Here is a 12419-nt window from a genome sequence, read left to right as displayed (position 1 = left end):
TTCTGATGACAGAAACCAAAAATCCCACAAAAATATAAGTTAATTTAGAAATATGATTAGCCTTACCAATAGTTTTTTAATATTAACTTGAGTCTTTCTTGAGTTAAAGGAGAAGAATTTTCTTTCTGAATTGTTAGAATGCCTTAGGCATGGCATGGTCTAAACCATCATCATTTTTACTTGGGTTGATACAGCCCAGCAGCATTTCTTGGTAGACCAACATTTTTGTCTGATAAGTGGAAAGGAGGATATATTTTATTAAAGTGTTTTTATTTCACATCAAAGTTGCGATACTAAAAAAGAAAATTCTGAGCTACACAATAAATTTACAATTGTGAGTTCTTTTATCTTCTGTTTTTCTTTTGCCCTTTCCCTGAGTAAATACTCAAAATACCCCTAAAATGGCAAGAGCCCAGATGATAGGAAAGAAAAGGTGCACTTTGGGCAGTTCACACAAAAAAAAGATCAAATTTCTGTTGACAGTCCTTGGTTAGAGAAACAGATCTTCCTAGCAGATTACAAAACTCACTTCTGTTATCACACTAACTTTAGGGAGTTGAGCACTCTGGTTGAGTAAATGAATAATTATCTGGACACAAAGAAATTTCAGCACAACTTAGTGAACAGCACAGCTACAACTTTTTAAGATATGAGCACTTAAATTGTTTCATGTCTCAGTTATTTCTTTTTTAAACATATAAACCTTCAACCAAAATATCTATTACTATGCAATAAACTTGAAAGAAGTATTCAGTATAATATTAAATAGGTATTTCTAACCTAGCTAAGCAAGAAAATAATATTTTCTTCAAAATCCAGGTAAGCATTTAAACCTTGAGAGACAAGAATTTTAAAGAATAAAGTGATGCTAAAAAATACCCATATTGAATACATGGCAGAGATTTGGTAAAGAACTAATTTGGTTCTCCAAGATCGTGGGGGTTGTTGAAATTCATTGAAATGAATAAAATTAAGCAACTATAAAACTGTAAATTCTGGGAATTTCCATTGTAATTAGCTAGTAAAATAAACCTAATCTGGAGAGACCGAGAGGGGAAAGATTGAGAGAAATTCTTTGAAATACTTTAAGAGAGCAATGGGTTAGCTTAAATTAACCTAATTTAACCCAAGTAACAGATCTTTTGCTATATTTGCCTGTGGCCAAAGAGGCCTCGGATCGCTCAGTCTCTTTTATGATTTTTGAAGCTTTTAGGTACCTTCAAGAGCTGCTTTTGTGGTTTGGGGGAGGTCAGGTGAGATGTTCGTGGGGAGCCATCCTCAGGTCATCTTTATATAGGCTCTCACTGGATTTTACACTTGGAGTCCTGGGTCCATACTGGGGTACTTCACAGAAGGTTCCAGGAATGAGACCATTAATCCCCACCTAACATCTCTTCTTTCAGGATAATGATCAGGTCAAGTATGATTTGTCTTCCCCCCCCCCCCATTGAAGCTCCAGGTTATATAGCTGTACCTGATCCCAGTGTCCTGAAACAAGGCTTCTCTAAGGACCCTTCAACCTGGTCTGTGGATGAAGTGATACAGTTTATGAAAAATAAAGATCCTCAAATATCAGGCCCCCTCGCCGACCTCTTCAGGCAACATGTAATGTATCTTTTGATCCAGTTTTCCTGCTGTTAATGCCTTTGAATGACCTCTCTGCAGGCTCCTCGGTTGGATACTGATTAGTGTGGATGGTGGGGGAACCCTATCAACTGATTTGTCCATATGTGAGAAAGTTTACTTTGCCTAGAATTAGATCCTTAAATGGTAGAGGCTGGATCTGTGCTTTAAAGGGTACCAAAGTACCTAAAATACAAGTCTTCAAGTTCTCAAGAGAAGATGATTCAGCACAGCCACTCTAAGGTGTCTTCTTTGTAATGACAGCTACAAGGATCCTCCTCCCCACCTGCTCCCTGCTCGGCCCCAGGACCGGGAGTAGGAGGGGTAACCACAGCTGTGACAGGGTGTCCTCCTTGTTAAGATGCCCGATTAATCCAGCAACTGTATAAGATTAAGTGCAGCTTTATTTTAAGTAGGAACTCATGAATACCAAATAATATGCTTCCATGATGTAAATTGTTTAATCAAGGAAATAAGGAATATTAGGAGGATGCCTTGTATCTGTTAAATAATGTTTATAGTCTTTTCTAACAAGTCAAATTAGTGACCAAATATCTGATGTATCCTTTTTGATATTGTAAGAAAATCAGTAATAAGTTTTAGCATCTAATTAGCAACTAACTGAATAGCTAACTGAATAGCTTTCAACATAAAGACAACACTGTATAGCACATTTATAGTTTGTATTAATGCTGACATACTCGTATTTCCAGCCTTTCTAAGAAAGTTAATGACCATCTGAAATTCATTTCTACAGTTTGTTTTCTACTCTTTGTCATAGATATGTGGTATTTTATTCAGCACATAGTATAAATTCAAATTCAAATGTTAAGGCCATTTTTCAAAGATGCTGGGTTAAATTTCCTTTTTCTTAAAATTTAGAAATTATCAAGTGATGCTTCACGTAACGTACAGTTAGATTTTTAATAGTTTTTCAGGAAATAAATGCATATTCAGAGAATATATATTGAAAATGTACAGTTGCTCTCTATTTTACATGCTCATATATAACTTGACAAAATATGAAATAATTATAATTTCTTTCTCTCTGTAGGAGATTGATGGGAAGGCTCTGCTACTACTCAAAAGTGATGTGATGATGAAGTATATGGGGCTGAAGCTGGGGCCAGCCTTAAAGTTATGCTACTATATTGAAAAACTTAAAGAAGGAAAATATAATTGAAAAAAATGTGCAAGTTTAGATTAGACATAATTTTCAGTTGTCCTGATAACTTTTTAATTTAAAAGTATTTTTATTCTCATAGCAATTTTATTTTGTAGAAGGTTCCTCTAAAAATACGTTTTATCCAGAGTTGCAGAACTACATTACAGTCCAGTCTTCTATAAAAAACATAAATATGATAGTATTAGCATATTCAAATTGGCAGTTCTTTATGTCTTTTCATTATGTTACAGTTTACAGTTTATTATTTTATTATGCAGTTTACAAATATAATTCACACAGGAAATAGAGAAACACTTTGATTTTGGTTAATGTTTATATGTAAAACCAAAACAGCTAAATCCCAAAGGGGAAAGTGTCAGGGACTGACAGATTCTCTAAGGAAATCCATGAGAAATTTTACTTAGAAGAGAATTTAAAGATGCAACTATAGATATCATCTCTTTCTCAAATGTTTTATGTCTTACTGCAATGTTCTGTTTGTGTTCTACCAGTTTCCAGAACAGGAATAGCCATATAAATTATTTTCCTTTCATTATTATTTCTCTGTATGTTGTGTTTGTTCATATTTAAAGAAAAAAACAAGCTTATAAACTTTCATAAAGTGTTCTTACCAGTTTTTGAAAAATTTCGAACAATTGTAGGATAGATAGAATAGTTGTTTTATGCAGGAGATATTATACTACAAGGGTGGTTTGGATGGAGTATGACTAAGTTTTTTTCAGTGAAATACCTATTATTTCAAAACTTTACATATTTTCACCAAGTTTAGACATTTAACTAAGCATTCCTTTCTCACACCTCTATATGAAGACACCTGTGCCCAAATTTTTAAAAGATATATATTTTATTGTCTGTGTTTATTCCTCACAGAAATACTATACCATATTTATATATTACTCTATACCTGTAGGTATACAAACAAGTAAATCTGTCCTTTTTGAATTTAATATGGCACTTTGCACTGCCACAGAGGTAATGGTTAACTATTTATATAGTTAGATGTTTTTATTCTGAAAAAATATGTGTATCATTTGCTAAGACTAGTACCTCTCAGCTTAGTCTTCAGGGGATATGAAACAATCCGTAGATTGGTTCCATACAGGGAAGTTCTCTGTCCTATGCAATGTTCCTAGTTTAATTCACTTAGTTCTGAGCCATTTATTCTCCTAAATTTTGGAAGATGCATTAATTCTGACTTACCATTTGGGCTTTATTTTTAAAGTTAGAAACTTTCAAGGGGAAATGGTGCTATATGTTTATTGTTATTACTTTGTATAACTTTGGTGTAATGTTTATAAGCTATGAGAATCTGTGCTAAAAGTATTAGCCATTTGTTATAAATGCCAATAGAATGTACACCAGGGGGCAAGAATGTACATTTTCTTTTTTAGAAAACCAAATGTACTTTATACAAGAATGCTACTATTTAAAGGGTGGTTTCATCTATGTTATTCCTTCTGTGTTATAAAAAAAATCTAATTTAAACTTGGTCTCACAAATTGTGTGAAGATGCTGTGCCCAGTTAAACAGTCCTCAGGTGTTTGTACAAATACTGTTTTACAATTTTCAGATTTTAAAATATAATAAAGTTTAATAACCTCAACAATTAATGTTGAGTGATTTTACTTGCTTTCACCGCATTACATTAATGTATGAATTGGTTGTAGTTGAAGAAGCAGCACTCCGTATGTTTGTGGCTTTATGTGTCCATATACTTGGTTTTAACACTTGCCCTTGTTCTGCTGGTGAAGAGCAAAGGGCTGATCTCTTGTAGAGGCCTTAAATGAGACCCTAGGAAAGTAGTAAGAGGTTAAATCACTGAGCTTAATCTGTGCTCAAAGCTTTTGTTACTTGCACTGTTATCGATGATGCAAGTGTGCTAGAAATGGCATTGCCCCCAGATATCTCATCCCACCTAAATTCATGCCTCGGGCTGGCAATTTTGGCTGCTCTTTTACCTCTGGGGGCCTGAAGCCATACTGCTGCTCTGCCCTCAGCTCTCCTGGCTTACCTAGTGGAAAAGCTCGGGGTTGTGGTTAAATTGCCTTCAACATCCAACCCCTCGGCCCACCTACCTCAGGAGCTGCTGCCTTGGAACCCAGAAACTTTACTGCTGCTCTTTGGGTCCTAACTGAGGCTCTAGGATGAGGCTCAGGTAACTGGAATGAGGGTGTCGATTTGCTATCTGAGACTTGGGTGATTCAAAACCACTTGTTTTTTTCACTGTCTGGTTTGTAAATTTTTGTCCAGAGAATATCATGCTGTGTTAGCCACCTGTGAACTTAATTATCTTTGCTCTAGTTTTCCCTCTCAGTCCATCCTTTGACCCTCTATAGGCAGCAGGATCCTGCAACTTGAGATCTGAAGCATTCTGGGCAAATTGAGCATTTGCTCTCGTGTTTTGTCTGTGATTTCTAGTTGAAGTGTCTTAAGGTACATGTTCCAGAGTAGGATTTCCCAGACTATTAAACTGAGACTCTCTGTGTAAACATGAAAAAGCCATGCCCTTCTGTCATACTATTAGGAATTAAAAATTAAACATCATGACTAGGAACAGTGATTACGGGAGGAAAAGTGCTGCTTTTTTCCAGCTACATAAGGGACTGTATTCACAGTTGGCTGAATAAATGAAGTATATTTAAATTTCTAGGGCTGTTTCTACAGTGTGATACTGGTTCTTGCTTATATTTTTAAGTCCTCTGAGGTTAATCCAGGGAATGGGAAAGGCTCTAGGGTAGGGAGGATGTACAAACCAGGGCCCACCTTCACAATGCATGGCAGACAGTTTGCATCCAATCCCTCCTTACAGTTCCCCTGTTTTGTCCAGCAGCTTAATGGAATTGAACCTTGGAAGCAGCTCTCCACAGTGAGCGCATACTCAGGCTAAGCTTGCCCACTCTCTCTGCTGTACAAGGGGCAATAGCAAAAATATTTTATTATATCTTTCAGTCCGACACAAGGAAGCAAAATAAAAGGGCAGACACTGATACAATTTAAAAGGCATTTTTGGTAGACATTAGATTCAAAAAGAGAATTCACTGTTTATAAGAATCCATAGAGCTTTCACAAAACAGTACATACTAAGCTACAAAGAACACTCAGAATTACAGAAAACAAAATTAGTACAGGCTACAATCTGGGCCGTAAAATTAGACGTTAATGAGATACTTCCGAAATGCTAACAAGAAAAACAATAAGCACCTCTACGTTCCTAGCTACAGCTTCTCTCCTGAACTTTCTCCTTGAGTTCGCGGCCTGCATATCCAAGTGTCTACTGATGTCTCCACCTGCAAGCCCATGCTCACCACACCTGAATCTTTTCCCACCTTCCTTTGCCGAGCTCCCCTTCTCCGGTCCCTGCGTTGTTAACAGCACCTCACCGACGGATGCAGCCAGGCACCTGGCAGAGTGACTGCCAGTGTTGACCTCAGCTCCTCGTCCACAGCCCTGCACCCCTAAGGTCACCTGGTCCCAAGCATCCTACCTCTCACGCCTCTCTCTCTTCTGGGCCCCCTAGTCTGTTGTTTCCTGAGTTCGCTGCCAGATGCCATTTCAGAAATGCTAAATTTCTTTCTTAGGAGCACTTCCAGGGCTGATAACTTTTATTTTTGTATTCCCAGGATTTAGCATATATCTCCTACATAATAGATACTTAGATGTCGATTGAAGGAACAAAAGAACACAAAAGCAAAATTCTTAAAAAAAATGGCCATTTCCAGCCTATCTCCCAGTTTAAAATAGAAGAACTTTCATTGATGCTTGTCCTCCACGAATGCAGTGTGGCTCCCCCCCACCACCAGGGAGCAGCTCAGATATGTGTGAACAGTAATGGGAGATGGCTGGTCCACAGGCCTCTCGTGGCCAAGGCAGACAGGCCAGAGATTGGGACCTTGTTGTAGGAGAACTGAAAGAGTCCATAATCTTGATGAATATACTGAAAGATTTCTCAAAAACGGAAACCAAGTACTTGCAATAAATCTGTCAGTGTGTTGCGTGTGTTGACTAGGATTTGAAGATGTAACTATGAGCTGTAAACACTTAAAAACAAGTTTAACAGTGCTGTCCCATGTCTTACTGACAATTTATATCTTATGTGTGCAGACCAGTTGCTGGGCTGTTCCATTTTTATTGAGCCAGGCTAATACTTTTCTCTCCTATTTAGGAGCCCCCTTTTTCCCGCTTTGGAATTGGGATTTAAAACTATAGAAGGTCACAGTTGTGCTCGCTGTTGGTAGCTCCTATAAGTCACCTGATTCAATGAGCAAATATTAGCTCTATCAACTCTTCCTTTCTTAAAAAAAAAAAGCTTTATTGTAGTACATTTCAAGTACTTGTAAAAATAGGAATATTCAGAGGGACATCACCCAGCTTCAATAATGATTAGTTCATAACCTATCTTGTTAGCTCCACACTCCCACCCACACGTCCCATCTCCACGTTGTTTTGAAGCAAATGTGTTAGATTGTTTAATCTATAAAAAGGTCCGTATGTATATCTAGAAGATAAAGAAACTAAAAAAGTGACCATACCATTTATCATACTTTAAAAATTAATCATTTTAACACCGTTCGGTAGTGAGCAGAACCAGGGCTCCTTGAACAAATGACCGATTCTAGGACTGAAACAATATACAAGATGAGTCTTGTAGCGTCAGAAGTATGGGCTCGTAAAAAGCAAAAGGATGACGTATGTTAAAGGGACACAGGAACCAACTGAAAGAACTTCCAGTGACCAAATCTGGAACTGTTTGAGCAGCGATGTAGTACTAGATTATAACCCAAAGCATAAAATAAATATCCCTGAGCCCACACAGCTGTAAACCAATGACTGAATAAACAAACGGAGGAGAAGAAACAAATCTGTGCAGAAGAATCCCAGATTATGCAGACACGCCCTCAAGGAGGTGGGGTGCTACTCCCCACTCCTTAAGTGTGTGTTGTGCAGCGAGACTTCCTTCCCAAGAGGACGGTATGAAAAGGGGGGAAAAGAGGGAGCTTACAGTGGAGAGACCTGACCACCACTCCTTCAGCCAGGCGATCAGGGTCACCTTCAACATTAAGTCATCACGCTGATGGTACGTACCCTTGATATGCTGCGGTGAGAATGGCACCTTACCTCTGTGGTTTTCCTCCCCAAACCCATGACTCCAGTTTCATCATGAGGAAAATCATCAGAAAAGTCCCAACTGGAGAACATTCTGCAAAATACCTGACCAGTCCTCCTCAGAACTGCCCAGGTCATCAAAAACAAGGAAAGTCTGAGAAACTGTCACAGCCCAGAGGAGCCCAAGGAGACATGATGACTAAACGTAATATGGTATCCTGGATGGGATCCTGGAACAGAAAAGAGTGAATAGCAAGGAAATGCGAATACATTGTGTGCTTTAGTGAATAATAATACACCAATACTGATTCATTAGTTGTGCAAGTGTACCATAATCTGAGATACTAACAATAGGGGAAAATGGGTAAGGGTGCTCTCTCTACAATCTTAGCAACTTTTCTGTAAATTTAAAACTGTCCTAAAATTCAGTTTATTACAAACTTAACAATCCCCTGATATCATCCTACATACACGCAGTATTCTGTTTAAAGTCCTGACCTCTCAAATCTGATTTGTGAAAATCTTTGCCACAAGTCCCAGTGAGATTTTGAAGGAGTGACTGCTCTTCCCTGAAAAGGAAAATGTGGAAAGTTTCTTTTTGCTGCCAGAACTATTTGATACATGCAGCCTGCTCCAGTAGTTATTTTTAGATCTTCTCTCTGAGGAGTGCGGGGGTCTTGTTTTCACTTGTGTTCAATGTTTGTGAGTGACCGAATGAGGTCAAGTCCCAGGAAGAAGAAGGAGTTACAGCATATGCTTTACAGGCAAGTTATGTCTGTACGTGTAGATTGAGTTCTTCTTTTTCTTTTTTTCCTTTTAGTCCTTTAAAAATACTTTGATGTTGCTTACTTTTCCTAAACATGAGTATATATCTTGTTTCTACATGGAAAATGGACCTATAATGTATAACCAGCACATGAGTATCATTCAGAAGCGTTCATTAACTGAGGCTTACTGGTGTCCAGTGCTGCATCTCGCTTCATTCATTTTTATACCAATGTATTTCAGACGTTAGCGTGAATGCTGGTGAAACAATAGCACTGTTTCTGTTAGAAAAAGTGCAGGAACACAAGGAATGACTCTGGTCTGGAAAAGAGTGTCCGGATATAATCCCTTCCTGAAATGCTCAAGCCAGTCAGTGACATGTGAGCGTCCCCCCATCAGGGAACTAACTATGGGCGGGTGGGCAGCGGCGGCAGTCAGCGCTGAGTTCCACTCCGGCCGCTGCCAAATGTGTATAGTTCCCTGATTACCTGCTGAATGGATGCTCTCATACAATAGTGTGAAGGATTTTTAAGCTTTATTCTTCTGTAATGTAATGACAAGTAAACTGCCTGACTGAGATGCGGTTTTGGTCGCTACACTTAGATCGTTCAGGATAAACTATGCTCTGCTGCAGTAACAGACAAGCCCTGAAATCTCAGCGGCTTTGCTTTTCTCCCAGGCAGTCTGATTGGCCACGGCTACTGCTTCTTTTGTGTGACTCTGCCCATGTAACACATGGCCTCCGAGAATGTTCTGGTTGCTCAGAGGTGACGTGCGGCACTCCTACTCAGAGCCCACTGGGAAAACTAGTTACGTGGCCCTCCTTATGTGCAAGAGAGCTGGGTAGAGTGGTTTTCCCAAGAAGAGGAAGAAGAAAATGGAAGATCTGATGAACACCTAGCATTGTTTCTACCCCAAGGCCTTAAACATTTTTTCAGGCTAAAATGATTGCAGACATGCTCCGGGGCTGGGCCAGGTGGGTGGCTTCACTGGGAGGAGCTGGCTGGGGGTGGCACCTAGGTGTGCCCAGGTGACTGGGAGGGGCTTCGTCTGGCTGCAGCCCACCTGTTGCCATGCAAGATTTTGAGTCTTAGGTGACAGTTCTTCTAATTTTTCAAAAGCCGATTTTAATGTGAAAGCTCCCAGTTTTAAAATGTAGGCTTAAATATATGAAAACACAGGCCAAAACAAACAACATGCGCCTGCAGGTCTAATTGGACTAATGTGCCACCAATGTTGAGATCTTAGCTATCTGGCCTGGGGACTTGAGATCTTGAACAGCCGTTGATTTACCTGTGAGGTTGAGCTAACCCCACATTTCTAAGAAGAATCTGGCTGTGTGTGTGAGCATTCCCTCTGTCCACCCTGGTTCAGGTTCAAATCCTTCATCCTTCATCCTTGCCGAGCTCAGCTGACCGCTGGGGTGCTTGCAGCCACACTTACAGGACAACGGATTCCCTGCCTTCCATGTCATTGCCTGGCTCTGTAATCTTGAGGCATTTGGGAAACCACCAAGTGTTGAGAGAGATGGAAACCCGGGATGGGTGTGTGTGGAGGGGGAGTCCTTATAAACTTGGAGCAGGAAAGGCCCTGGGGTCAGCTTCGGATGGATCTCCAGGGCTGTGCTATGGTCAGCAACGAGAGGATTATACTTTGGGCCTCGGGGTGCGGTGGGGTGGAGCGGAGCTGTGGCTGGAGTGTCACCATCAGACCCCCATTCTGGACGGATCATTCCGGCCGCTATTGGGGGCGGGGAGGAGAGCTGTCGGTAAACAGAAGCACTCATCCACGATGAGCAGGACCCTTCCTGTAATCCCATCCACAGATTTCCCTTGGGGGGCGACTCCATTGATTTAATTCTACCTTTTTCTGAGCTCTTCTCAGAGAAGGAGGTGTCCCTCTGAGGTTGGCCCGAGTTGTTGGATTCTTCACAGCCAGCAAACCATCCAACACAACCGCCTTTCTCTTGAAAATGATGTTAGCGGGCACTTTTCAAGACTGCCCCAGGTCTGGGAAGCCCAGCTCTTTGCAGGGTCTTAGATTAGCGTTGGGGCCCGAGAAGAACACAGGAAGGTGCCCAGAAGCGTTGACCGCTGGCGATCTGGATTCCAGGCTGCAGACCCTGGTGCACCATGCTTGGGAGCAGAAAGTTCTGGGCTGGGCAGGGAAGGCCGAGTGCGCCGCGGCCACATCTGGGTACGGATTCTCGGTTCTCGGTGATGGGGTGCAGAAGGGTTTCCCGCCCCCACCAGGCTCCCAGGAGCCACGCACCAGGGCCATGAAACCACATGGGGCTAGCGTCACTACCAGGAAGAAGGCCTGTGAGGAGAGGCCCCGAGTTCTGTGTCGTTGGAAGGCCGCCCTGGGGGTTGGGGGGAGTAGGGGTGCCGCCACCGCTCCCCGGGGCTGGCGTCTCAGGCCCAGACTCGGCCTGGGAGGCGGACAAGCTGTCGTCACACTTACCTTGCCCCACGTCGCCTCTTTGTAGGTCACACAGCAGTGGAGAGGGGTTGGCTTTTATTTACCCCGTGTCCTTCCTCCCTCGAGGGTCTTTCCTGTTCTCCGCCCCCATCGCAGCCTCTTTTTCCCTTCCCCACACCCTCTTCTCTGTCTCACACACACACACACACACACACACCCCACTCTCATCCCCCCACCCCCTACCCCCCATCGGCATCAAGGAGCCAGTGGGAGGGATCCAGTTTCACAACCACTGGGACGCAGGCTGTGCTCTGTGCCTCCTTGGGCCTTTCCATCTTTACAAAGAGAACACAGATGGTCAGACTTGCTCCTGTGTTCTTAAGGCCTTGGATCCAACAGCCCCATTGTAATCCTTTGTGGGGCAGGGTGGGGAGAGGGCAGCAAGGACGCAGGGACACAAGTCTTTGTCAAGTGTGGGGTTTCACCCCTAGGCTGTGCGGTTCCCAGCGCTTCACGCTGATTGGACCGCCAGCACTGCCTTGGTAAAATCCATTACCAGGTTGCAGTAGTTTTCTTGGTGTTTTTGTTTTTTTGCTTGGATCAATAATTTTAAAATTTGTTTATTTAAACTTGAATATAATCAATTATGTTTGTTTTTTTAAACAAAATTTTTATTAAAGTACAGTTGTACAATATTATGTAAGTTACAGGTGTGCAATATACTGATTCACAATTTTTAAAGGTTATATTCCATTTATAGTTATTATAAAACATTGGTTATGTTCCCTGTGCAGTACAATATATCCCTGTAGCTTATTTTATGTGTAATAATTTGTACCTCTTCATTCCCTTGTAACCACTAGTTTGTTCTCTATTTCTATGAATCTGCTTCTTTTTTGTTATATTCACTAGCTTGTTGTATTTTTTAGATTCTACATACAAGTGATATCATGCAGTATTTGTCTTTCTCTGCCTGACTTATTTCAGTTAGCATAATACCCTTTAAGTCTATACCATCCATGTTTTTGCAAAAGGCAAAATTTCATTCTTTTTTTCTGGCTGAGTAGTACTGCAGTATATACATATACCACATCTTCTTTATCCATCATCTGTTGATGGGCACTTAGGTTGCTTCCGAATCTTGGCTATTGTAAATAATGTTGTTATAAACTTTGGGTGCATGTATCTTTTCAAATTAGTGTCCTGGTGTTTGTTTGTTTTGGGGTTTTTTTTTTTGATACGTACCCAGGAGTGATATTGCTGGATCATATGGTAGTTCTATTTTTAGTTTTTGAGAAACCTGCCTACTATTTTCCACAGT

General features: G+C 40.9%; 1 protein-coding gene across 3 annotated transcripts in view; it reads left to right on the top strand.

Moving 5' to 3' along the window:
• The window catches only part of SCML2 (Scm polycomb group protein like 2), an 83992-nt gene extending 79573 nt beyond the window's left edge, over positions 1-4419 (top strand). For all 3 annotated transcript variants that reach the window (XM_072956180.1, XM_072956181.1, XM_072956182.1), the window contains 2 exons: positions 1454-1605; positions 2678-4419. In XM_072956180.1, coding sequence (XP_072812281.1) covers positions 1454-1605; positions 2678-2806 — 281 coding nt within the window. In that variant the 3' untranslated portion in view covers positions 2807-4419. The remainder of the gene's footprint in view (positions 1-1453; positions 1606-2677) is intronic.
• Positions 4420-12419: the final 8000 nt, after the last annotated feature.

The sequence above is a fragment of the Vicugna pacos genome, chromosome X (assembly GCF_048564905.1).
Source record: "Vicugna pacos chromosome X, VicPac4, whole genome shotgun sequence".
NCBI lineage: Eukaryota > Metazoa > Chordata > Mammalia > Artiodactyla > Camelidae > Vicugna > Vicugna pacos.
Note: the sequence above shows the minus strand (reverse complement) of the source record. Positions and strands in the feature narration are given on the sequence as shown.